This window comes from Lemur catta, chromosome 3, assembly GCF_020740605.2.
Source record: "Lemur catta isolate mLemCat1 chromosome 3, mLemCat1.pri, whole genome shotgun sequence".
Classification (NCBI taxonomy): Eukaryota; Metazoa; Chordata; class Mammalia; order Primates; family Lemuridae; genus Lemur; species Lemur catta.
Window position 1 is genome coordinate 119,241,282 of NC_059130.1, and position 26,727 is coordinate 119,268,008.

A 26,727-nucleotide genomic window follows, 5' to 3' on the forward strand; every position below is an offset into this window, starting at 1 on the left:
GTTGAGCTCCTAGGGCTAAAGCAATTAATCCCACCACAGCAAGGGGGCGGGAGGAGCAGAGGGGCTGACACCTGCTTGTGCTTTCTGGCACCTGCGTAACCCCTGAGACCTGTATGGGGAGGGAAGGGGAGAGGCCAGCCTTTCGTCTATGAGCTTGGAACTGCTTCTGGATAAATTCTCCCAGGGCAGGAGAGGGCTGCCCAGCCTGAGGATGTGGGGGTCCCCGGCGGTAGCCTGGTAAGTGTCCCTTAGCCAGGAATTGGGAGCAGCCAGTGGGGTGCTGAGCCTCCTACAGGCCATTAGAATCCAGAAACCTTGCGTCTAAGAGGGAAGAAGGGCTGAATGAGTGCAGCCTGCTGGGCGTGTGGCCGCTGTGGGGAGGACTGTCTTCTCAGACCAGGCCAGGCCACCGTCCTCAGGCTCCACGTTGTCTCTTGTCCTGAGATTCGAGTCATTCCTTCCTCCTTGTGAAGGATTTCCAGAAGGTTGGGAGAAAACGGAACACTCCTTGTTTGTCCTAGAGGGGTCCTTGAAAGATATCAGGGCTCAAGTTGACCCAGAGATGCTTGGTGTTAAGGAGTCTTCAAATGCTCGCAGACCTGCTCACATGCTGTTCAATCATAAGGGTAAGGAGAAAATCTCATTTTCTTTGGCAGCTAAATTGCTGCGTCCCTTCCCCAGCTGAGATCCACTTGTGAGAAACACTGTGAAAAGCTCCTGGGAGTGGGAAGTGAAGCCTCCAAGGCCAGTGTGAACAACACAATAGCTGCTGTTGTCTGGCTGCTGACTGCGGGCTTTTGTTTGGTGTTCTGTGGGGCGTGTGAGTCTGTGGACAGTGATGCCGTGGAGAGGCCGAGTGGGGTGTGCGAGCAGGGAGGAGGCCTGGCCCTGCCCCGGGGACTCCCCCGCTTCCCAGGGATGCCCGACAAAGGGGCTCAGTTTCAGAGCACACATCTGCCCCCAGGCTGGGACAGGCAAGTTTGGGGGCAAAACCCCAAGCCCACATCTTTTTCCTGATTGGTGCTCACGGGGGTGTATAGGGCCAGGTACCCAAGGAGGGGGTGGTCGCCTGCCACCACCTGCCACCGTGCCTCTGGCAAGGCCGATTCTGCCCAGGTTCCCTGTGAACAGCAGAGGCAGGGATTCCCTGACGTGAGCTCGGTGCTAAACGTCAGTGTCAACCCCTGCTGCTTCTTCCCTGGGCTTATTCCTCTGCTCTAGTTTCAGATTTACTCGCCCTTGGAGAACCTTACTTCAAGACCAATTGCCCCAGCCGGGTCTTTGGTTTGCAAATTAATCAAATAATAATAGCGCTCCCCTCTGTGGGGAGAGGAAGCCCAGCAGGTTCAGCATCCAGCCAGCAGCCTCCAGGAGGAGCAGGGACCAGGCTGTCTCCTAGGAGAGGTGGCCACACTTGCTCTGAATTCAGTGAGTGAAGTTAGGCAGCAGGGCAGCCCCGTGCGTCCCCCACCCCCGGCTGGCTCTAGGCAGGCTCAGCTCAGATTCCAGGCTGGGGAGCTGGTCCTGTCACACTTTGCCAGCCCCACTCTTTGGGACCGTGGCCTTGGCGGTTGGTCTCCCTGGGCTCGGCCTGACACCGTGGCCCTTGTCCCACCCAGGAACCGAATGGCTCAACAACAATAGCCTTAGACAGAGGTGCAGTGCCCTTTCCTGACTTTTAAAATTTAACTTTTTAAAAATTGAAGTCTAACACACATACAGAAAAACATATAAACATTGTTAAAGGATATATTTTTTAAAGGGTATAATAATGACTTGCAAATATAAAATGAACGCATATCAGAGGTTTTATTTAATTCATTAACTAATAAGGGAACCAGTAAGATGTTACAACTGGTTCAAAGGAGAATCCAAAGCACAGATGCATATAGGCATCAGGGGTGCTGGGATGAATTTGCTTAATACATGCAAAGTCGCTCAACTTCCAGAGGTCAATAACCAACTGCAGCTCGACCGGACACCACATGCATTTTTCTGGACAAGAATCATTTGCATTATTATTAGTATTCTATAATCTACAGAGTTGTAAAATAGCTCAAAGACAAAGAAAGGTGCATAGAATCAAATAGGCCTCAGGAGTGCTCTAGACAACACCCAGTTTCCCCTGAAGAAACTTAGTGGTTTTGGGGTGCGTTTAAAAGTATTTCACACTTCCCCCCTTTGATTCAAGTATAAGGCTCGATTCATTGTTCCAAGACAATACGGAACATCATGAGCTCCTTAGAAGCCATTCTTGGGCATTTCCCCAATCACTCATTATTCTTGCCTTTCTCCCCAAAAGTAGCCACTATCTGGGTTTGTAAACCAAAGGTTAGTTTTGTCTCTTTTTGAACTTCCTATGAATGTAATCGAAGAGTATACACTCATCAATGTCTGGCTTTCACTTGGCAAACTCTGAGATTCATCCTCGTTGTTGCGTATGTAAGTAGCTCAGTCCTTTTCATTGCAGTGTAGTACTCCATGGGGTGAATAAGCTACAACACATCCATTCTTCTACTGGTGGACACTGGGCAGCTTCCAGTATTAGGAAACACTAGTGCTGCTGGGAACAATCTTGTGCGTGTCTTTTGATGCACTTGTGTTCGCCTTCCTGTTGGCTCGGAGTTGCTGGGTCATGGGGTGGAGGTATGTTCAGCTTTAGTAGATTCTACCTGTTTCCAAAAGTGGTTGAACTGATCTCCCTCCCACCAGGAGGCAGGAGCTTCCTCATTGCTCCCTATCCTGCCATGGCTCCCTGTTACTAAGTGAGTGTGTTTTCCAGCTTCTGGCTCCAGGATCATTTCCTGAATGCCCGTAAGAAAAATTTCCTCCTGGGAAGTTCAGGGTCTTGCCTGCAGTGTTTTGTTTTGTTTTGTTTTTTGTTTTTTGTTTTTGAGACAGGGTCTTGCTCTGTTGCCTGGGCTAGAGTGCAGTGGCATCATCATAGCTCACTGCAACTTCAAACTCCTGGGCTCAAGTGATCCTCCTGCCTCAGCCTCCTAAGTAGCTGGGACTACAGGTGTACATCACCACTCCTGGCTAATTTTTCTATTTTTTGTAGAGACAGGGTCTTGCTCTTGCTCAGGCTGGTCTCAAATGCCTGACCTCAAGCGATTCTCCTGCCTGCTTGGAGTGCTAGGATGACAGGTGTGAGCCACTGCGCCCAGCCATGCAGTGATTTTACATAGGGACAGTTTCGGTAGCTAGAAGGATTCTTTTCAAACGTGAGATCCTGTCCATTCCCTGCTTGGAGTTCTCCAGGCTTCTCATCCTTTTTATGATAAACTCCCAGCCTGCACCATGGCTCCTGAAGCCCTCTGGCTCTGGCTCCTGCCGGCCCCTCTGCCTCGTGCCCACCATGTGCCCTTTGTCACTGGCCCAGCTCCACTGACCTTCTTTGGATTCTGTAAACACACAAAACACACAAATGCATCCCCTACTGTTTGCAACTCTGCATCTACTGCCCCTCTGCCGGGAATGCCCCTCCCCAGGTCTTCGCACAAGACTCCTCAACATACCATCTTGGCTCAAATGTCACCTCTTGGTGATATTTTACCTGGCATAAGGTAAAACACATGCCCTCCCTTGCTCACCTGCAGGGCCGTCTGTCTCGCCTGTGTTCAGCCGGTGGTGTTCCCACGGATCCTCCCCTTCAGGTCGAACAGGGACAGGCCAAGCCCTGCACCTGAAGTTTCAACAGGTAAATCAATCTTGGTTTTATGGTTTGCATCAGGCTCTGGGGCTTGCCCCACTGAGCAGACTGATAACCAACTTGCCGTGTGATGTTGGGCAATTTCAGAAGCAAGAGAGGCTTTGGAAGGTTTCACCAAAGTGTGGATTTCAGTCTCTCATTCTCGCAACAAGGACATGGGATTCCCGCAGGCCAAGTGCTGGAGGTCACGTGGCTGGCTGGTGCCAGAATCGGGGTTGGGCCTGGCATCCTCTCAGAGTTCAGTGCTTGTAACAATAATACAAACCAGCACACAAAGCATGTGCCAGGTAACTCCTCCTTACAGAGCCTGACTTTGAGATTAGGAAGCAAGGTCCAGAGGAATGAGTGACTTGTCTGCAGTCCCATGGCAGTGAGTGGCAGAGCAGGGCTTCCACCTCCAGAGCCCCTGCACCCAGCTGCTGCAGCAGACGGAAGACATTACAGGAGAAACACATCGTTGTTGAACCTTATTCTGGGCTGAGTCCTGTGCTGAGGGTTTTACATATGTCATCTTCTTGACACCAATGAGAGGGGCTATTATTAATATTTTGCTATAAAGTTCAGGAGTCCCCAACACCACCCTCACTTTTGATACAAATTGCAAATTGAGGGGTCCCAGGACCACCTTCACTTGACACCAATTTCAAATTCAAGGTTCCCCAAGACCACCCTCAGGTTTGATAATTCATTAGAAGGACTCATAGAACTCAGGAAAGCTGTTATACTCACGGTTATTGTTCACTGCGTGAAAGGATGCAGGTTAAAACCAGCCAAGGGAGGAGGTACATGAGGCTGGGTCCAGGAGACATCCAGGAGCAAGCTCCTGTGTGTCCTTTCCCAGTGGACTTGTGGGGACAGCGCTAACCTTTCCCAGCAGTGATGTGTTGACAATACATGCAGAGTCTCGCTAACAAGGGAGGATCGCCTGAGCCTCAGTATCCAGAGTTTTTACTGGGGGTCAGTTGTGTAGGCACAAGTGAGCACTGGCATGGCTCACCTTAGCCACAAGCCCCTCTGAGGGCTGCTCTGACACCACATGGTGCGTGGTTCCCAGCATCAGTCACGTGGTCAGCATAGGGTATCTGGCACAGCCCACTGCCCCAGGTAAACAAAGACACTCTTAATAGGCAAAACATTCCAAGGGCTTAGAATTTACTTCCCAGGTGTGGGGGACAAAGGGTCAAAACTTTCTCCGGGCCCTGGTTAACTCTTTACTGCATGTGCCCATTTTGCAGAAGAAGAAATGGGGTCTTGGAGAGGTTAAATGACTTGCCCAGGTCACTTAGCTCCATCCAGGATCTGAGCTGTCCAACTCCAAGGTCCAACTTTGTGTTCTCCCTGAGGGCTTAAATGTCTCTGTTGAGAGGGAAATTAGCCAGGAGATAAGATTTTTCCATTTTCCCATTTCTCCACTTGTCAGATAATTCATGTCTAGAGGGCGTGTGCGTGCGTGTGTGTGCGTGTGTGTGTGTGTGTGTGTGTGTGTGTGTGTGTGTGTGTACATGATCAGAGTGCACTACCGCTTCTGACTGCTGGGCTCAAGTGATCCTCCTGCCTCAGCCTGCTGAGGAGCTGGGACTACAGGCATGTACCACTGTGCCCAGCTTAGGGTATATTTAATTTAAGCTCTCTGTGAACCCTATACCATTAGGGAGGCCTGGGCAGGGCTCTGCTTGCCATATCCAGCAAGATTCCACTTCCCGTGGCTAAACTATCTCACTTGATGTTGTTCCTGTATGATTACAGAAAACTCCAGGGTGCTTGGGATGAAAATATGAGCTTAACACATATTTATCAGGTGTCTGTGGATGCCGGGCACAGGGCAAGGTGTTGAGCGTGCCATGGTGAACAAGTTAGATGTCATTTATGCCTTTTCGTGGAGCTTACAGTTTGCATGGGGGGGAGAAGGGAAGCAGATAGCTCTCCAGGTCACGTGCAGTGTCCTGGTGACAGGACAGGTCATGGCTTCATCATTCCCCATCCCAGGGCACGCCAGGCTCCATCCACAGCCCTTTACTGGACAATATTTACTGAGTAGCTCCTGGGTGCCAGATGCTGGTCCATGGGAGGACTTTGGGGACAGAATGGTCAGCAAGACAGACACAGCCCCTGCCCCATCTGAGCTTCTCTTCACTTGAGTGGGAGACAAGCTTATCTCTACCTGTCTTCACTCAAGTGGCAGAAAAACACAGAAATGTCATGAACAACTAGGTAACACAATTTCCCAGAGTGATGTGACCCAGAAAGGAAAGAGACACAGGGCTGGGGTAGAGAATAGGTGTGGGTGGTCAGGGAGGGCCTCCTGGAGAAGGTGACATTTAAGCTGAGACCTGCAGATGAAGTAGAGCCAGCCATGTGAGGAGTGGGGAATGGTGCTTCAGGGAGCAGCATGTACAGATGCCCTGGGGTGGAGAAGAGAACAGCTTGGCTGAGGGCAGCGTGGACTGTGGAAGTATTTGTATGTCATTGCAAGGGTAGTGGGAGTCACTGAAGGTTCTGAGAGGGGACTGACGTGATCTCCTTTCCATTTTAAGATCCCTCATGGCTGCCGTGTCCAGAATGGATTTGGGAGGGAGTAGGCAGAGGCAAGGGTGGGGTGTCACCAGGACACTGCACACTGCCCCTCAGCTCTGGCGTGTGCACAGGCTGTGTCCTCTCCCTGAGTCCTCAGCTGAGCCACAGAGCTCCAGGGGCGGGCCAGTTGCTCCTACTCTACTTTTATGAGTCAGGTGACTTGTAAACAAGGTCCCACCTGGGAACTACTCATTACCTTTAAAGTGCACATGTCCACACCATTCAAATTCAGGCACAAGCCCCCATTTTCTCCACTAACTCTCCCAGACAATGGGAGGCTGTGTTCTTAATGATGCCCTGACATGCCTCGCATACCCACAGAGGAACATGACATTGGCTTCAGTATTGATTCAGGGACACCTACTCAATTTCTCTGGTGCTCTAATTTGTCTGGTGATGAGCTAGAAATGCGTTCTGTGACCATGGATAAGTCATTTCATCTCTGAGTAACAGTAATTATCATCATGATAAGAGCTATCATCTTTAGGCATGGCTCTGTGACAAGCACCCTGTAAAGATCTTATATACATTAACTCACTCAAATTTCATATCCACTCCATGAAGTCCCATCATCATCACCACCATCATCACCATCATCACCATCATCACCATCACCATTATCACCATCATCACCATCACCATCACCATCACCATCACCATCATCACCATCACCATCATCATCACCATCATCACCATCACCATCACCATCATCACCATCATCACCACCATCATCACCATCACCATCATCATCACCATCACCATCATCATCACCATCACCATCATCATCACCATCATCACCATCACCATCATCATCACCATCATCACCATCACCATCACCATCATCACCATCATCACCATCACCACCATCATCACCATCACCATCATCATCACCATCATCACCATCACCATCACCATCATCACCATCACCATCATCACCATCACCATCACCATCACCACCATCATCACCATCACCACCATCATTACCATCACCATCATCACCATCATCACCATCACCATCATCACCACAATCATCACCATCACCACCATCACCATCATCATCACCATCACCATCATCATCACCATCACCATCATCATCACCATCATCACCATCACCATCATCATCACCATCATCACCATCACCACCATCATCACCATCATCACCATCACCATCATCATCACCATCATCACCATCACCATCATCATCACCATCATCACCATCACCATCACCATCACCACCATCATCACCATCACCACCATCATTACCATCACCATCATCACCATCATCACCATCACCATCATCACCACAATCATCACCATCACCACCATCACCATCATCATCACCATCACCATCATCATCACCATCACCATCATCATCACCATCATCACCATCACCATCATCATCACCATCATCACCATCACCACCATCATCACCATCATCACCATCACCATCATCATCACCATCATCACCATCACCATCACCATCATCACCATCATCACCATCACCACCATCATCACCATCACCATCATCATCACCATCATCACCATCACCATCATCACCATCATCACCATCACCATCATCACCATCATCACCATCACCATCACCATTATCACCACTATCATCACCATTATCACCGTCATCATCTCTACAACCATCATCATCGCTATAATCACCATCAACACTGCCATGATCATCATACAATCAGTTCACAAGGAGAAACTGAAACTAAGCAGCAGGTACACACAGACACACAGACCAACAGACACACAGACCAACAGACACACACACGCACACACACACACACACACACACACACACACAAGACAGAGGTGGGATTCCGGCCCAGATGCTGTGAGAACACAGTGTTAGCCTTAGTGATCTCCAGGACCTCGCTACTCACAGCGTGTTCCCCAGACAGCGGCACTGGATCACCTGGGAGCTTGTTGGAACTGCTGCATCTCAGGCCCCACCCTGGACCTGCTGAATCTGCATTTTAACAAGCATCCAGGTGATTTGTGGGCACACTGGAATTTGAGAAACCCTGCTGGAAGGTTTTTTGTCCTTGGGCATTCTGGGAACCATGACCTTTGTGTACCAGGTCACTTTCAGTTAGGCCAATATGACTCCTGTGTGCCCTTTCCTAACTATTCCACCGAAGCAGGGCTGAGAGGAGAAGTCCTTCCTTCCTTTCTTCCTTCTCAGAAGTGTCTCCTTGCAGACGAGGTCGAGTGCTTCTCAGACTACATGACCCTGTGGATCCCTAGGAGCCACGTGGAGGGTTTGCGGCAGTGGCTGCGCAGAATCCTGCACTTGCCAGGTAAGGGACATTCGGCTGGGCAGGGCCTTTGCTGGGGGTGAGACCCCCATAGGTCCCTCACCCCAGGCCTTTTCCCTGCCTGGAAGGCTCCTTCCCCGTTTCTGACATTGGTTCCTTCCTGTCACTCAAAGCTCTGCTCAAAGGCCACCTCCCTCCCAGGCCTGGCGACTCTCTTCAGTAGTCCCTGCCCACCCCAGTCAGGCTTGTCCTGTCTGTCTCATCACTCGTCACCAAAGCTGATCTTCTCCCATCATTTCCAGGCTTGTCACCTGCACCAGTCCCCAACAGAAGGGGGCAGTGGCCTCGCGTTTCTTGCTTATAGCTGTATCTTCATAACTGGGAGCACTGCCTGGTGCTTAGCAGACTCACAGTAAATATTTATTGAATGAACAAAAGGCCTGAAACCCTGGAAGAAGCGCCCATGTGGCGCTGATATGCCCCCAAATCTAAATCACCCTGGGAAAGGAATGGAAGTGAGGCCAAAGGGGTGGGTCTCACACACCTGAAATGGGAAGCTGTCTCGTGTTTGCTGGGGGAGTGGCGCACGTACAGTGGCAGAAAACAAGGGCATGGAGTCACTCTCAGAAACCTTTCCGCCATGAGCTTGCAACAGAAAAAGGTGGGAAAGGAGTAGCTGCCATCAGGTGATCACCTGGAACCTTCTGGAGGGAATAAGAGTAGAGAGATGTGAGAATAGCCCGCTTCCATCTGTGTTCTCCACCTCGGGGGCTGCAAAGTGAGCCCTCAGAATTCCTCATCTCTTTTGCAGAGAAAGAGAAAAATTGAGGATGGAGGCTTTTCCGAAGTCTTCCGGAGTCTAGGAAAAGCTCCCAGGGTCCCTGTTCATTCCGGAAATTCTCAGTGCACCTTCCGGGACTGGTGCAGCCTAAATCTGTCCTGGGAGGGTCACCTGCCCAGCGGCCAGCAAGCCCATGATGCCCTGGGAACGGCATCTGTGTATTAAAAGGCCACTTTTCCGGGAGAAATGCTGTGGATACATTAAGCTGTCGCCTGTTCTTTGGAGAGCCATTATTAATGGAAAACAATAGATTAATAGTTTTAAAACGCTTGTTCAATAAGTAATTTTTATGGCTCTGGATAGAGCCCATTAAACATTTCTGTGTGTTATTATAAAGAAGTTTTAAGCGTAAAATCATAAAGTCAATAATCAGAGAATTAGTCACAGCGGCCAGCCACAGGCCATTAGTTTTAGGCGCTGTCAGAGACACCTGTGGCTTTTGAGGGAGAGTTTTCATTTCACGCCGGCAGCGCCAGGTGGGGATGGAGAAATGACAGTGCCTGCCGCCTCCCACAAACTTGAGGGGACAGCGAGCAGGTGTGAGCGGCAGGGTGCCAGGCAAATATTTACGGAGTGCAAACGTGAACGCAAAACTAAAATGATCCGGGTCAATTTGCACATCCCTGGCGCAGACACTTTATTTCCCCAGTGATCTGCCTTTCAGGGCCTCCGCCAGCCGGAGGGGCGGCCTTGATCTCCTGCTAAAGATAGCGGTGGAAGCTGCGCGTGCTTTTGAAAGGAAAGCGTGTCACCAGAGAATCCCCCGCGTAAAGCTGCCGGAGCTGTTTTCTGAAACAGCGTATTCATCTCCCATCCAATGCACAATTGAGCCAAGCATTTGAAAATGAAACTGTGAGCTTTTAAAAATGACTTTTTAAAAAACCATGACAAAAGCAATACAAGATAATTATGGAAACTAGAGGAAATCAAAGGACATAATGAAAACGGCCCGTAATCCCTCTCTCTGCCCAGAGATATTCCTCTTTATGTTTCACTCATTGAACAAATATTTGTCGAGAGCCCCTGGCGTGCCAGACACAGCGCAAGGCACCAGGGATGCAGGCTGCACGGAACAGACAGACACCCCTGGCCCCGTGGAGCTGACATTTCAGCGGCGGGTGACAAACAATAAATGCAATAAATAAGTCAATGAGAAGCAGGTTAGAGAGCAATCAGTGCTGCAGAAAGGGAGGCAGAAGAGTAGGATAAGCGTGGCCTTAAGAGGGTGGTCAGGGTGGGCTTCATTGGGAAGGTGACTCAAAGGAAGTGGGGGAGTGAGCCCTGCATGTGTCAAGGAGAAGAGGATTCCAGGCAGAGGGCACAGCCAGTGCAAAGGCCCTGAGGCAGGAGTGTGCCTGGGATGCCTGAGAAATAGCAGGGCGGCCGGTGTGGCTGGAACAGAGGGAGGAAGGTGAAGAGAAGGGGACATCAGGCAGGTGAGGGACAAATCACATGGGGCCTTTGAGGACTTTGGCTTTTTCGCTGAGAGCTTTGAACAGAGGAAGGACATGACCTAAGTTTTGAACAGGATCCTACTGGCTGCAGTTGTGGAATACAGATAACAGGGGCGAGGGAGGAAACCTGGAGACCAGAGAGGAGGCAGCTGCAGAAACCCAGGCCGGTGGCTGGGCACAGTGGCTCACGCCTGTAACCCCAGCACTTTGGGAGGCAGGAGGATCACTTGAGGCCAGGAGTTTAAGACCAGCCTGAGCAACATAGCAAGACTCCTTCTCTACAAAAAATAGAAAAATTAGCCGGGTGTGGTGGCGTGTGCCTGTAGTCCCAGCTACTTGGGAGGCTGAGACAGGAGGATCCTTTGAGCCCAGGAGTTTGAGGCTGCCATGAGCTATGATGACGCCACTGCACTCTAGCCTGGGTGACAGAGCGAGACCCTGTCTCCAAAAAAAAAAAAAGAAAGAAAGAAAGAACGAAAGAAAGAGACCCAGACCAGGGACCACAGTGGGGAGATGGCACTGGATTCTGGAGATGTGTTAAAGGTATAATCTATGGGCTTTCCTGTTGGTGTATATTGGTGTATATTTTTGAAAGCCTTTTTCAATTGCTGCTTTTAAAAATCCCCCCCAGGTAAGGAACCTCCAGGCAGAGCAGTTTATATCTGGTGTCTGCTATTTCTGACCCCACCAGAGAGGACCCTCAGTGGGCTCAGCCCACGCTTCGGTCCCTTTCTCTTTACAGGTGCCTGGAGGGCCCCTGACAGCCTGGATTCTTTTCTTGCCAAATGTGGCTACTTCCTGCATCCGGCTCCTGATGGTGACTTCGTTTTTCGAGCTCAATACTCAGCCTGCTTTGTGCAGAAGGAGGTGAGCCTGGGGAATGTTGTGTGTGTGTGTGTGTGTGTGTGTGTGTGTGTGTGTGTGTGTGTGTGTGTGTGAGAGAGAGAGAGAGAGAGAGAGAGAGAGAGATAGAGAGAGAAAGAGAGAGACAGGGACAGGGTCTTGCGCTGTTGTCCAGATTGGAGTGCAGTGTCATGATCACAGCTCACTGCAATCTCCAACTTCCAGGCTCAAGTGATCCTCTTGGCTCAGCCTCGCGAGTAGTTGGGACCACAGGTGTGCACCACCATACCTGGCTAATTTTGGGGGGATCTTGCTGTGTTGCTCAGGCTGGTCTTGAATTCCTGGCTTCAAGCGATCCTCCTGCCTTGGCCTCCCAAAGTGCTGGCACGACAGGCGTGAGCCGCTGCACCTGGCTGGAAACACGTTTCCTTAGGGAGACTTCTTGATGGGGTCTCCTGGGATGCGTCCATTCTGGGAGACAAAAGGGGCTAAGCCTGAGCTCAGATGTCAAGTAAGGTGACCGGGCACCCTCGTGCCTCTGCAGAAACCCAGCTGAGGGAGATGAGAGGGCTCTGGCCTCACTGTATTCACGGGCAGAGCTATGAAAAGACTGCTGGCCGCCTGAACCCTGCTCAGACGCTGCCTCCTTCAGGCAGTCTTCCTGACCATCACCCTCCTCTGTGCAATGGCCCTGCTGCTGTCATTGCATCTGCCTCCCTGATTACCATGTGTCTGCTCTCGCAGCCTTCTCCGGCTAGACCTGCAGTCTCTGGGGGAGGGGGAGCCACACCCACAGTTTTGCCCCAGGGCCTGGCACACAGTAGGTGCTCAGTAAGTGCTTAATGAAGTGAATAAATGGTGCTGAGGAGTTGCAGAGGCTGATTGACTGCCCTCACTCGCGTAGGCCCTTATGTGCTTGCAAGATATATGACTCTAAAATTTGCAGAAGTCAGATATTTTTGTATTCTTTTTCTTAAAGAGGCCCTCCCCACAAATTGCATGAGCTTCAGGCCCCGAGTGACCCGGACAGCCCAGGGAAGGCTCAGAGAAGGGGATCTGGGAGCTGGGCTGGGAGGGGGGTCGTGCCAGCCAGAGGGAGGGAGGGGAGCGGAGGAGGCCGGCGCAGCCCCGATTTCAACGCCCGCTGCCTGGCTGCTGGAGGCTGCAGGTCCCTGTGGGCGCTTGCTGCTCAGATTCCCGAGAGGTGCAAACTGCCCCTCGGGACTGCTCAGATTTTCCTTTTCTCTTCTTTTTCTCCTCACCTTCACTTCCTCTTTCCTTCATTTGTCAGCCCTTCTTTGACGCAGCCGGGTATTCCCCACGGGGGCTGTGGTCTGTTGTGGAGGAAAGACGTTCCGGATTATCCTGCTTCTCCTCCCAAGCCCCGTCAGCACTCGTCCTCCCCAGGCCCCCACGAAGCCCAGACTTGGGCTCTTCCTGTGTGGCCGAGTGAGGTCGGCCCAGGCTGCCCTCGAGGGACCCCTCCGTTTGACATCCTGAAGCTCTGTCTTGCACACAGGGAGCACCAAAGTGAGCCAGACCAGATCTTGCATCGGTCCTAGGAATGGCCTTTGGCTTAGTCACTTACCTCCTCTAAGCCTCAACTGCCTGATCTGTAAAATGGGAACAAGAGAGCCAACCCTATGAGGCAGTGGTGAGGATGAAAGCAGACAGGTGTGAACAATGTTTGTCAACTGTCACAAGCTCTCGTCCTGTCCAACCAAGTTTGACCTTCCCGAAATCCATAAATGTCTCCCATCCCTGAGGGCTTCCCTGATGGGGGCTGAGCTGCCAGAGCCCAGAAGCCAGGCCCGGGGTCTCAGTTCTCCCCGGCCAAGGTCTTATTTCCCATCCCTCCTCTGTGAGACCTGCCCTACTTCCAGGCGGTTCCTGTTAATCATATTTGCTGTGAACAGTCACTGACCTATAATTGCAGCCTATTAACTGTATTTTCCTCTTTCATTTGTACACATGAATTTTGCCCTACTTCCAGAAAGCAAATTACAGGCTGGAAATCAGAATATCTCAAAAAGGGGTGACAAGGTTGGAGCGGAGTGATCACTACATAATGAAGTGTCCGGTGCTAACGTCGGGGCTGGGCCAAGAGACCGTCCACTGCGGACCCACGTTCATTCAGGTAGCGGGTTCAGAGGGCCTGGAAGGCGGCAGCTGAGGGGCCTCCCTGGGCTAGGCTTCTCTCCAAAGGCCAAGGCAGGTGGTCCTGGCTCCTGAGCCTCAGGACGTGGCTGGAGGGAGAGGTGGCAGCTGGAGATGCAGTATGACATCCTTCTCCGCAGAAAGCTGTGGGTACTGGCCGAGTGCTGGGCCCTGCTGGGCTTTTGTCTGAGCAGGGAAGGCTGAGATGGGATGGGAGCGGTGGATTGAAGGTCTCTGAACTAGTGGCTCTCGATTTCCCATCGTGGCTGGCTCAGCGGAGCCTCCTGGGTTGTCACCAAAGCTGCAAAATTGTATCTGTGTGTTCCTTTTCTCCGGATCAAAAAAAGTTGCTGGTTTGAAAGCTCCTTTTTAACCTGGGTAATGGCAAAGAATTATAGAGCTCAGATACGATCAGGTGTAACGTTCTGTTGTAAAGATCGGGGACGGAGTGTATCCCCAAAGCCAACTGTGAGCTCCTCCACTGCCTGTGGGCTCCTTTAAGTTGAGTTTCTCTCTAGCCCCGGGGGAGCCTTTGTGAGCTAAGCAAAATTTGGGTGTGGGGTGGGAGGGTTGCAAACCCAAACATCTGCAGGGAATACCCCACAGCAGAAACAAGTGAGGTGGCCGTAGAGTTTTACCCATTCCTTCATTTATTCACCAAACACAGGCCACTTGCTCTGTGCCAGGCACTGTCTTAACCCCTCGGCAAATATTAGCTCATTTCACCTTCATAGCGATCCTGTGCTGTAGGTGGTATTATAGCCCTATTCTGCAGATGAAGATCCAAGCAGAGAGAGATTAGGAGAATTGCCGGAGGTCCCGCAGCTGGTAGGTGGCACAGCTGGGCTTTGAACCCAAGCACATCCTCCAAGCCTGGTCCCTGCAGAGGGGCAACCACCACTCAACCCCACCCCCATCTTGCTGGATTTCCCAAATTCTCAAGAGAAACTGGAACTCTATAATTGTATATGAAATCCTCTAATTCTAAGAAGTTGACTTTAATTTTGTAAACACTGTGTGGCTCAAACAAAGTGCTGGATTTGGCCCAAGGGATGTGGGGGTGCATCCCCAGCCTGAGGGGAAAAGGAAGAGAGAGAAGAGGAAGGGAGAAGCAAGAGGAGGAGGCTGGAGTGGAAACGCTGCTAATGAACTGCCATTCATGCCACAAGCACTTGTTGAGGACCTACTGTGTGCCAGGCTCTGTGCTGGTGCCAAGGGAACAGATCTGAATAAGACATGGATCCCTGCTCCAGGAAGAGCTTGTAATTTTATTCTCATCTGGTCTGAATTTGATTTTTTTTTTTTTTTTTTTTTTGAGACCAGGCCTTGCTCTGTCGCCAGGGCTAAGGTGCAGTGGTGAGATCATAGCTCACTCCAGCCTCGAACTCCTGGGCTCTAGTGATCCTACTGCCTCAGCCTCCCATGTAGCTGGGACTATAGGCATGTGCCACCGTGCCTGGCTAATTTTTTCTATGTATTTTTAGTTGTCCAGCTAATTTCTTTCTATTTTTAGTAGAGATAGGGTCTCGCTCTTGCTCAGGCTGGTCTCAAACTCCCGAGCTCAAACGATCCGCCCACCTCGGCCTCCGAGAGTGCTAGGGATTACACGCGTGAGCCACCGCACCCGGCCTGGGGTCTTGATATATTGTCCAGGCTGGTCTCGAACTCCTGGCCTCAAGTGATCCTCCCGCCTCAGCTTCCCAAAGTGCTAGGATTACAGGCGTGAGCCACCGTGCCCGACCTGGTCTGAACGAGCGTGCTGCGTCAGGAAGAGCACCGAGAACCACCACGGCTCATTAGAACTGTGCCCATCTCCGTTCAGAGCCCGGCTCACTGCCACCCTGGATGCCCGGAAGTCCTTTCCTTCCCAACCTTAAGGAGCAGGGCCGCAGTGGGCGGGGCTTTCTCTGCCCACCTGCCCACTGCCACACAGTGGCCACGCCAAGCCCGCTGTTCCTGCTCCGAAGAATGGCAGGACCCTGCCCCAGGATGCCCCAACATTGCAGCTGTCTGACATTCCAGGGCCGGCCACTTCCCTCTCCGCGCAGGGCCTGTGATTCTGGAAGCTGCCACCAGGGGACGGCATTGCTGGTGTCACACGACGCCGGGCCGAGCTGCGGAGAAAAGCAGGAACCGCTCCTGGCCTAGACGCCCGCTTTGTCTCCAGGGACCTGCCTTCACTGGCCTCGGTGAGGGAACGTCGCCCCTCCCACGCCACCCCCGGACAGGGACGCACAGTGGTGGACAACACACAAGCTACAGAAGAAGGGTCTCGGCAGCCCCCGCCTCCCCTCCAGCCCTTTCCCCCATCTGAGAACCTCATCGAATTGACTGATTCATTCCCGGTGACTTCTGCAGCTGCCGCTTCCGTGGCTGCACCTTGAACTTGCATTAAGTTTTAATTAAAGCCGTTTCACCAGCCTTGCCCTTGGCTAAATGCAGCCGTGGGCACAGGGCACATAGATATTTAATACTCTGCCTCTCCCCGCTGATGGCGCAGGGTGCCCAAGGGTGTACCCGAGCCGTGCCCTGCTCGCAGCGATCCGCGAGCTCGCTTAAGTGCCCACAGGCCCTGAGCGGGAGGCCGCGCAATAACTATTCATTGCCCTGGGTTAAGTGTGCCCAGGGGCACCCGTAAACTCAATGCAGTGATTAGCCATTGCTCCCACTGAAGGCTGCCGGGCTCCTGCGGAATGTCCGCGGGCCCTAAATATAGCCTCCTCCTGGCCACTTAAAGGGCACGGCGCGTTTAGGCTGCGCCGGATCACACCTTCCCTTTCTTCTTTGAGCAGAATTGTTCCCCTCCTTCTCAGAGTCCCGCCTCCAGGGCTTCGCTCCTTCCCCGGGTTGCCGCAGAGGGACGGGGCGTGGCAGCCGCCTTCGGTGGGGAAATGGCGAATGCTCTACCTTCTCACCAAAGTGCTGGCATCTTCTCCATTGCCTCTGCCTCGCACCCCAAGTGAAGGCAGAACCTCCAAAGAAGGGAAATAGCGGGGCTCACTCGAGGGGCTCCCTGCGGGATGTCCTAAGCCTGCGGCCAGGGGTCGGTGGGTGGGGCAGCAGAGCTGGGGAATGAGAAAACCGAGGGGCTGGGGGCCTCCTCTCAGGCCACCCTGTCCTTTCTGCTCCCAGAAGCCCCTCCCTGTCCCTGCCTTGGGTCAGGGAGTTGTCAGGGTGAGTCAGCCCCCTCTGGCCTTGGAGGAGAGACCCTCTGCTGGGCTGTGTGACTGTGTGGGACAGCAAAAGCAAAGGGGAGTTGCACTGCACAGAACAGCTGGGTGGAGGGGGGCTCCAGGGAAGGTCTGCAGGGGGTGGGGGCTCCTGGGAAGGTCCTCTGCCCACACCATCACGAGGCCCCTCTGTGAAATGGGAGAATGGTGCCACCCTACGGGATGGCTTCGCAGCTCCGTGCATGCGCTAAGAGAACAACTGTCCTGGTTTGCAGGGGACTGATTTGGCACTGAAAGTCCCCTGTTGGGGAATGTTCTCACTCCTGGGGAACCTGGTATGGTCGGTCACCCTAAGTACCTTGCAACTGGTGAGCACAGAGCACTCTCTCTACCCTTGCTTATTGGATCCGAAACAGAAAGAAAAAGTTCAGGAAGAAATGGGTGACCCAGGGAGAAAAACCCGACGGGAGGCCTTGGGAACCGGCCTGGAGAAATGGCCCAATGGAAAGTGCGTGTCGGAGCCAGGCACGGTCCCTCCTGGCCTCACCAGCTGTGCCCCGGACCCCAGCTGCCCCCTTGGCTGGGCCCAGGGCAGCAGCTGAGACAGCGACATTTCCCTGGGTCTGTTGACACTCGAGTCCCAGAACATAAATGATTTTCTTGTCTTAATGAGCAAACAACCCGGCACTGCTCTCTCGCCGGCCTCCTGCTGGGGTAATTGCCGGCGCTTATGTGCTCAGTCAGGGATGTTTGCTCACTCACCTTGCTCGCGGTTTGCCAGGAGACTTCGCTTCCTCTTTGTTCCGCAGGTCTCCCGGCCCCTGCCCCTGCGGAGCGACAGTGGACAGGTATGCCGGGCAGGAGCAACTTTCTGGAAGGTTCTGCCAAGCCCAGTGCGTGCTGGGGTTGCTCCGAGGCTGGAGGTTCTGAGATTCTGTCCTCCTGTGGAGAGTGTCAGTGGACAGCACCGGGCTCTGGCAGCCAAAGCTGGAAGCTTCCCCTGGCAGAGGCCTGAGGCCATCTGAGAGAACCCCTGAAGAGGGGACCCTGACTTTGGGTGGGAGGCTTGGCTGGAAGCCTCTGAGGTCCTTCCCACACTAAGATTCTCTCTGCAAAGTCTGCAGTGACGGGGACCTTTGAAAGGCCACCTGTTCGCAGATTGCACAGCTGTTTCCCTGAACTTTCCTTCTGCTGGTTCTGGGAGGGTTTCCCACAGCCTCCCCGAAGGAGCCAGTCCCTTTTCCATTCCACATCCCTTGGGACATCTGGGGTCAGTGAGTGTGCCCTTCCTCCAGCCCTCTTAGGATGGGGGCTGGGGGACCCCACCTCCACGTCAGGCACCCACCTTTATTCAAGGCCCCAATTGCCAATGTCCCACTAAAGGGTGGCAGATGGAACCGAGGCCCCAGTTGTGCCCTGCCTGGGTATCGTATGGACAGACCGTTGCATTGCTGTTGGGGTAACGGTGCATTCATTCCTTCAGCCACACTGTGCACCTACTATGTGCCAAGCAACCCTGCAAGGCACCTTTTCCCCTAAAGTACAAGGGTGCCAGTGTCTGGTTTGCCTTCTTCCCTGAGTGGCCTGCTGTCCTACCTCCTGGTCCTCCCCGTGGCCCTGTCACCTTCCTGAGTGTCCCCTCAAGGGCCCCTTCTCCTTGACGCCCAGTGACGTCTCCCTGGCCTGAGGGTTTATGAATGTGTCCTGTTTCTCCAGACTCCGTGGCTGCTGTCCCTTCGAGGGGAGCTGGTGGCTTCTCTGGAAGACGCCAGCCTGATGGGATTGTATGTGGACATCAATGCCACCATTGTCACTGTCCAAAGCCCAAGACAAAACCTTCTTCAGAGGTGGGAGGTCAGTGGGCCTCCCTGGTGGGCAGCAGCCCTGCCAGGCCGGGGGACCTCTGAGACACAGTGCCTGGAGGAGCCGTTTGCCACCCCTCCGGCACCGACTCAAATGTCCACCTGCCAGACTGGACAGATTTAGGCAGGCGGCTTCGAAAATTGGGCCCCATTAGCGCAAAGTGCTCCGCTCGGCAGATGAGGGCTCCCGCAATCATGTATTCCGCTCGTCCTGATCATGGTGGCAGGAGCGTAATTACCATCTCTTTAAATAGCCCAAAGTTGCCGTGTAAGAGAAGACGGCTCACATGACATTTGCTCCCAGCTCGCTTCCTGCTAAAAATATCCCGGCTAAATAATATTTCCTGGTTGCATTGGAGCAATGGTCCCCGACCTGGGCTCTGTCACACAAGGGAGTTTAGTCCGGAGACTCATGCAAAGGTGGGAGGGGACCCTGTGGAGGGAGTTGGCATCTGGAAGGAGCAGTTTTAGTGGCCACAGGGGGACCCTCCTGCCTCGCCAGGTGCTGAACACCTCCGCCGAGCTCCTGCCACTCTGGCTGGTGAGCGGCCACTATGCCTATTCCTTACAAGCTGCTTGCCCACCGGGTAAGACCCAGGAGCACCCCAATGTCCACCCTTCTGACTTCTCTCTCTGGTCCCCTCTGTTTTTCTTCCTCCTCTGGGTACCTTCGTCCCCTGTGTCCCACCCCACCTCTCCTCTCCTTAGTCTCAACCTTGGCCATGCATTTCTGAAATGCTTGGGACAAGGAAGTTTGCTCTTGCTGGAAAGTGTGCATGTGTTTGTGTGTGAGTGTGTGCACACGCGCAGAGTAGGGGTGGGTTGTGGAGTGTGAGTGAACAGTAAAATCACCTACCAAAGGCCCACAAACCTGGGCTCTGAGGACTCCTAGGAAGTCCCAAGGTGGCTCCGGGGAGTCCGAGAACAAAGACAAGAGAAGGTCTGCAGCCCCGTCCATCAGACCTTCAGGGCTCTGTGATCTGAGGCAGTGGGGCCCCTGGATCTAGACTATGTATGTCACAACTATTTTGTTCAGCCTAGGGTGACACCATTACCACGTGCCTTATGGAAGACCACTTCCTACCTCCAGAGAATTTAAATTCTAAAGAACTTGGTATGCAAAGTTAGGTGGATCAAAGCCTTCATCCTGTGTGGGTAGATCAGAGATGACTTAGAATTTACATTTGTGTAGAATTTTATCATGGACTGAGTTTCAGGATCTGGGCTCTGGGGAGTTTCAGGGATTGGGTATGACCTTGCCAAGGTCCCCAAACATCTCTTCCCCTGTTCATGATGTTTGAAATTCCTTTACATGGAGACAGATGCTTTCATTTAGCAACTGCAGAGTTGGCTTAAAATGTCCCTGTGAGAGGGCTGACATAATGGCATTCTTGCTAAAGTGTAAACAACTGATATGAGCTGTATTTCTTCAGAGCAACTTTGGTAATGGAAGGGGCAACAGGATAGGTCACCGACGCTGGAGACGGTCTTGGCAGAGACATTTCTGCAGCTCCCCTGCTGGCACCTGCTTCCTTATGGGCCTTTGCAAATGGCAGGGCCCTGGCTAAGGCCCCGCCACCACACTCATCCATGTGCCTGCAAAGTGTGTCTTTTTCTGTGTCACGTGTCCTTCCCCATCCCAGTGTCATCCCAGCCAGAGTCAGAGGTCTTAGTTCACATCCCTAAGCAGAGACTGGGTCTGGTCAAAAGAGGTTCCCGCATCAAGGAAACCCTGAGCCTAAAATTCCTCCGAGTCCACGGGTCCGACACCTTCACAGTGACCGAAAACAGGGATTTTGTGATGGTCAGCATCCCAGTGGCTGAAGTGCTCCAGGTCCAGGTGGGTGTCCTGGTGGCATCTCTGTCCTGCCCTTTCCCGCGGCCCCTTCTCTGTGTGGACAGCAGATCTGTGGCGCTAGCTAGAAATGGACTTCGACACTTATGGGCCTGAGGCCCAGCAAGCTTGTCAAGGTGGCCCCCTGGGAGGACAGCCACAGGGCATGGGATGTATCCTGCCATGCAACTAATTCCTTGTTGACCCACAGCGATGCCAGGAGGGCCAAGGAGCCCCGGGGACGCAAGCTTTCTATAGAGTAGACCTGAGCCTGGAATTTGTTGAGATGGCCACCCCAGTCCTCTGGACGCTGGAGAGCTTCTTCCAGTGTGTGGGTAAGTGGGGCACCATGAGGGTGTGCCTGCTGGTAACAGGCACATGCCACACGAACCCTCATTCCCTGGCCCTGTGGTCCTTTTTTCTGTGACAATGTTTTGCTCCCTGGGCCCTGTAGGTCCCACACCCAACCAGGTAAGTGATGATTTCAGACACATCAGCTGGAATTGGCATGTAAACAAGAGTGTCATAGGAGCTAAGTGGTGAGGTGGTTCCTGGCTCTGAAGTCAAAGTGCCAGGAAGGTGGTACCAGGAGGTGCCTCGATTTCCTAGCCAGCTGCAGAGCCTCAGCCTTTTCACCTGGAAAATGGGAATACCAGTACCTGTTGAGGAGATTGGGTGAGATGATGGGAGTTAGGAGCTTAAAATGAGCTATTTCCACTTCGATCCGTCCAGCTCTTTCTGTGTGGGCTCCAGTTCCCCGGTCACTTAACAGACTCCTTGGCAAAGAGCAGCACATCATGCGACTTATTTCTCAACCCACGAGGAAGCTTCTAAACGTGATGTGTGTCCTCCATGCCAGGATGCTGGAATTGCGTCTTGAAAGGGGTTTTAGGTGAAAGTGCAGCTACCAGACAACCTGGTATTCACACATGCAAAACCACCAGGAGCAAAACCCGTTGGAAAACAGCGTAAGGAAATGCACATAATTCGCAAATGATGTCGATCACTTTCATCTCATACTTCCTAACTGTCCTCAATAGAAGACAGACGCAGGGAGATTTAACTCAGATGTTAATAGTGCAAGAATGCCCCGTTACCAGGATATGATGTTTCGGTGCGGCATAAAAATGTAATTACATTCAGAACTATATTTAAAGATTAAAAGGGGGACTGCCTACCACATCTAGCCCCCAAATCAGAATTAGAAACAAAGAAAAAGGCAGGATGGGGGACGAGCTCTAACAGACTGCTAAAAATGGAAATGTTTCTTGAAAGTTTTTACACATTTCGGCTGTTTTTATTTTAACAGCTTCCTGCAGTGATGACATTGATTTTGGAAAGGAAGGGCTAGAACTTTATCCAACAAATACTCACTAAGCACTTGCCGGGAGAGACCCCACGCGAGGCTCAGGCGGGAACAGAAGGCGCTAGATTCAGTTCTTGCTCTCGGGCAGTGTCCAGTCTGGGAGGGGACATAAGAAATGTCTGGGGGTTATGCCAGGGAGCAGGTGTCCTCAAGGGAGAGGCCAAAGAGCAGATGATCTTTGTCCTGGGGTTTGAAGAGAGGGTAGGTCCTCAATAGGACGGTAGTGAAGAAAATATAAAAATAGCTCAGCAACAGCAATAAAAACATTTTAGGAAGTTTTTTTTTTTCTTTTTGTCTCTCTGGAAAGATTTACATGGGGAAAGAATGTTCTCTTCCTCGTTTTATTAATTTAATATGAGCAGCCAGAATGAATCTCTCCCCTCTCTGGTTCCCGGCGCACCTTCCCTCCCCCTCCCCTGCAGCTTCTAGGTCTTTCTATTCTTATTACAGTTATTGGCACAAGCTCCCATCTCTCCCTCTAGTCTGAATTCCTGGAGCTCAGGGCTGTGCCCAGTTCAGCTTTTGCTTCGCCACAGCCCTTATCGGGCCACCCTGCCCTTGGTAAGCACTTCACACATACTTGCTGGGCTGCATTTTTGCTAGGAATATTTAAAAAATGTTTTGGACAGAGAACATTTTTCCTTTGTGAATATGTGACTAGTGGGTGGGTATATTAATGTGCTGGGGTTGCCTAAACTCTCTGTGGGTACAGATTTCTTTTTTTTACTTTCTCCTGCCTCCCCCCCAAAAGTGGTTGGAAATTCTAGGACCAGTCCTCCTTATTTGAGATCACAACTGTGAAGAATAGCGGGGAAGGGAGCATCCAGCCTGGAGAACAGAAACCGAGGGGATGGTTTAGATCCAGCTGATGCCACATTTTAAAGCAGGGGTCACGATGGAAACACCTTCCACATCAGGCAGGGGATGTCGGTGCAGAGGCTAAGAACACCGGGGCCCGGGTACGGGATGGCAAGGCAGCGAAACTCAGTGTGGCGGAGAGCAGGAAGTGGAGGGGGGCCCCCGAAAAGCAGCAGCCACGAGACCGCTCTCACTAGAACAGCCTCACTTAGCCAGAGCTGATCCTGCCTTAACATTAATTTAAACAATGTTAATCCCCCCTCCACCCCCCGCAGGCCAAGTCAAACGTGTCTAAGGGCTGCATTTGACCTACGGGCCAGAATTTGCAAGCCCTAACCCAGTGCTTCACAACTGAGGGCGATTTCTGCTTCTCAGGGGACACTTAGCAATGTCTGGAGACATTGTGGGTTGTCGTGACTCAGCGGTGGGGATGCTACCGGCGTCTGGTGGGTCAAGGCCAGGGATGCTGCCGAAACATCCTACAATGCACGTCTTCTCCCACACACAAGAAAGAGCGATCGGCCCAGAAAGTCTACACCTAGAGGGCTGAGTCCAGCCTTCAGTGGTCAGGCAGGAAGCACTCTCGGTTCTGTGCGGGTCCTGGGGCTGGGCCGGTAGATTTGACCTCAAAGTACTAAATGGCTCAAAGATGAAGGTGCCTGGGGCAGGGAGTTGGGCCAGGTGCTCCTTGCAGAAAATCTGAATTTCTGCGATTTAATTTTAAAAATATGTTTTGATGCCCACATGGTCTCAAAAGTGACTCCAGGTCGGCGGTCTAGGAAATTCAGCCAATGAAGACAATTCCTAACCCAGTGCTGGGATTTGATCTCCCTCGATTTTTGTCCCCCCACCTGGAGAAAAGGGGACACTCACGGTCTCTGCAGCAGGGTGTCGGGAGGAAGGCTGACCTCTGGCTCCTTTCTGGAAGGTTCAGGAACAGAGTTGCCTGCCTCAACTGCCACATCGAGGACTACTCTCTCCTCCCGGTCCCCAGGACCAAAGACCCCTCCAGCAGGAATGCCACCAGTGGCCTCTCCCCAGTTCTCGGCTGCCGGACCAGCTGCCCAGGAAGGGCTTTGGTGCCCTGGGCACCAACCTTGCACTGGGCTAGCCAAGGCAAGGATGTGTCCTGTGTCCTCTGCTCTGGTTTCCTCTGAAGGGTCTGGTGCCCACGAGGCATGGGTGGACCCACTGGGCATCAGGCCCCCTCTTTCCACCCTTCTTCCAAAGAAAGCCCCACTCCAATCCCCGCCCTGTTGCCGCCTCAAATTCAGAACAATTCCCAGAGAGAGCTGGGCCCCGAGAACTCCCATCCGAGGGCAGCCCCCTCTCACCTGTCCTGCCTGGATCACCCTCCCAGTGCCTTGAAACATGGCAGAAGGAGGTGGTGGGTGCACACCCCAAAGCACTCCTGGCGGGGTACCCAGAGCCAGGCCCAGAGAACCAGCCTGAGGTCACAGCTCCCACGGGTCCTTCTCCGGGCTGAGGGCCTCAGGGCGGCCAGAGCTCTGCGCTCCCGTTCCTGATGCTTTTTCTCTCTCCACCGCTCTTCACTGAAGAAGGAGCCTGGACCATCCCTGCAAACAGCCCAGCCCGTGGGAAGAAGCTGGACATCCGCTGCCTCCCTTGTCCCCAGAGCAACTCGAGATCAGAGCGGTCCCCAGGCCCCCGAGGAAGTGGGGTTACCTGGATGCCCCTCGCCTTCAGCCACACTCCCCTTGGAGTCCACAGGAGGTGGCCAGGCTGGTCCCAGGGCCCCACATCCGGTCTTCCCAGGCCCCCCTGCCCTGACTGTGCCTTTGTCCTCAGAACTCTCCTCTCCTCAACTGCCTCCCCGGAGGTCTGAACGCTCCAAAGTGTTCCTGGTCTCAAAACCATCTGTTACCCTAGAAGGTCTAGAAACTGTAAGGCCTGAGCGGGACCCCTCCCAGCCACCAGGAAGTCCTCTGGTGCCAAAAGGGCTGTCAGCGGGGGATGTGGCCGCCACCGAGCCTGTCCAAGGGGAGGCTGAGCAGCCCGGAGAGGAGGTCCAGCCCGTGCCGAGGCCCTTGAGGGCCAGCCTGACGGAGGAGGTGCTGGTGTCCCACCGTTACCCCAGACAGCCCCAGGAAACAGCCTTTGTGATGGAGGTGGACGGGCCACCCCACAGAGCGCCTGGTCTCCCTGGGGAGGTGGCCAGAGGGCGCCTGGATCTGTTGTCCTCAGAACCAAGTCCGGGCACAGAGGGGCTGGGACTCACCATCCTACTGGGGAGAGAAGCCACATTCGCCACCCCAGGGGTGAGGCAGTCAGACCCCAGTGCCCATGGGGGGGCCTTGAGACCAGAGCCCACTGGGTGGCACAGGGCGGTGCCGGCAGTGCCCCTGGTGGAGCAGCTGCCAGCAGAACCCAGTCACCCCACAGCTCTTCCGGAGCCCGAAGCCTCGTCTGGGGGAGGGTCGGACAGAGCTCAAAGCCTGGAGCCAGCCCCCCGCTCGCTGGGGGGCCAGGATGAGTGGGGGGCCGCACACACATCCAGCCCTCCGTCTACACAAACACCGAGCCTGGGGGCTCCCACAGAAGCTTCATCACCCAGCCTGGCCGAGCTTGGACACCCTTTCCCCACTGGCCAGGGGACATCACCCCAGCAGGGGCCAACAGACCCCACATTGGCCTCCAGCCCTGAAAGTCACAGGCCTCCGGAGCTTCAGAACAGCGTGGAGGGGCTTTCTGGGAGGCCCCCATGCTGGACCTCTGCGGAGACTCCGGGGGTGAGTCCTGGGGGCGCCCTGGTGAGGACAAAGTGCAAGGGCATGGGGTGGGCACGCCTCCTGCCTGCCAGGGCCTCTCAGCAGGAGGGGAGCCAGTGCAGGACAGTGTCCCTTGGTCGCCCCGGCCCGCCCATCTGCGTTTTGTGCTCAATCTTGCTGCCAAAGGTGGCGAGGCATTGGGGGCAGGGCGTGGGCTCTGCAGCCAGGCCCACCAGGCCTAGGGTGCAAGTTCCAGTTCTTCCCCTCTGGCTGTGTGACCTTGGCAAGGCCCCAACCTCTCTGAGCTTCAGTTTCCTGGTCAGTCAAATAGGGAAGGTCCCAGGCCCAGGGACGTTTGCTTGTCCCGGGAGAGCATGGAAGGCCTTTGGCCACAGTTCAGACACCTCTGGGGGTTGGTGGTGATGGCGATACCATCCCCGGGTGTGTGACCCTGTCCTCGGGGCCTCAGGAGGCATGAGCCCCGGTCTCTAAAGGACCCCAGGGGAGGAGAGCGGGGAGCTCCTGCTTTGTGTTCATCACTCACCGTGCCCTTCCTCTGGTTTCCATGGCAGCAGCTGGTACCCTGCTGGCTCGGACAGCCCCAGTGACCCCGGCTGACCCAGTGTCCTCAGGCTCCTTGGTCCAGAGGCCCAGCTGTGGCTGAGCACAGTGGTCTGGGCCGGAACAGCACTCAGTGCTTCCCTGGGAAGGTGGGGCCCCCCGCCCCCTCCAGACCGACCCCACCGGAAGCGGGGTTTGAACCGCAGCCAAGGGGAGGAGGCCCCGGCAACGCCCGGAACAAGAAGTAAATAAATAAATAAATAATCAGGGATGTCTTGGCTGATAAACGGTCCCTACCTCCGAGATGACTTCTCCCCCCACCCGCCCCCTCCTCCGGGCAGATCCATCCCAGGCAGGAGCTTAATAGCCCATTTAAGGCTCTTCCTTTTCACCACGGAATTGAGCGGCTCCCGCCATTACGAGGTTTTCAGCTTCTCTCTGAAATCAAATTACTGACTCCATTTAATTTTTTAAAAGCTCGGATGATTTCCCT

At 53.4% G+C, this 26,727-nt stretch overlaps 1 protein-coding gene across 1 annotated transcript; it reads left to right on the plus strand.

The window, feature by feature from the left end:
• The first annotated feature begins 211 nt into the window (after positions 1 to 211).
• C3H1orf127 (chromosome 3 C1orf127 homolog) lies at positions 212 to 26,428 on the plus strand. The gene is made up of 14 exons (XM_045546571.1): positions 212 to 237; positions 3,600 to 3,700; positions 3,883 to 3,999; positions 8,503 to 8,601; positions 11,597 to 11,721; positions 13,691 to 13,834; positions 17,834 to 17,872; positions 18,741 to 18,878; positions 19,389 to 19,473; positions 20,530 to 20,726; positions 20,932 to 21,055; positions 23,873 to 24,060; positions 24,504 to 25,694; positions 26,246 to 26,428. The coding sequence occupies exons 1-14, from the start codon at positions 212 to 214 to the stop codon at positions 26,279 to 26,281; spliced, it is 2,610 nt and encodes an 869-aa protein (XP_045402527.1). The 3' UTR covers positions 26,282 to 26,428.
• Positions 26,429 to 26,727: the final 299 nt, after the last annotated feature.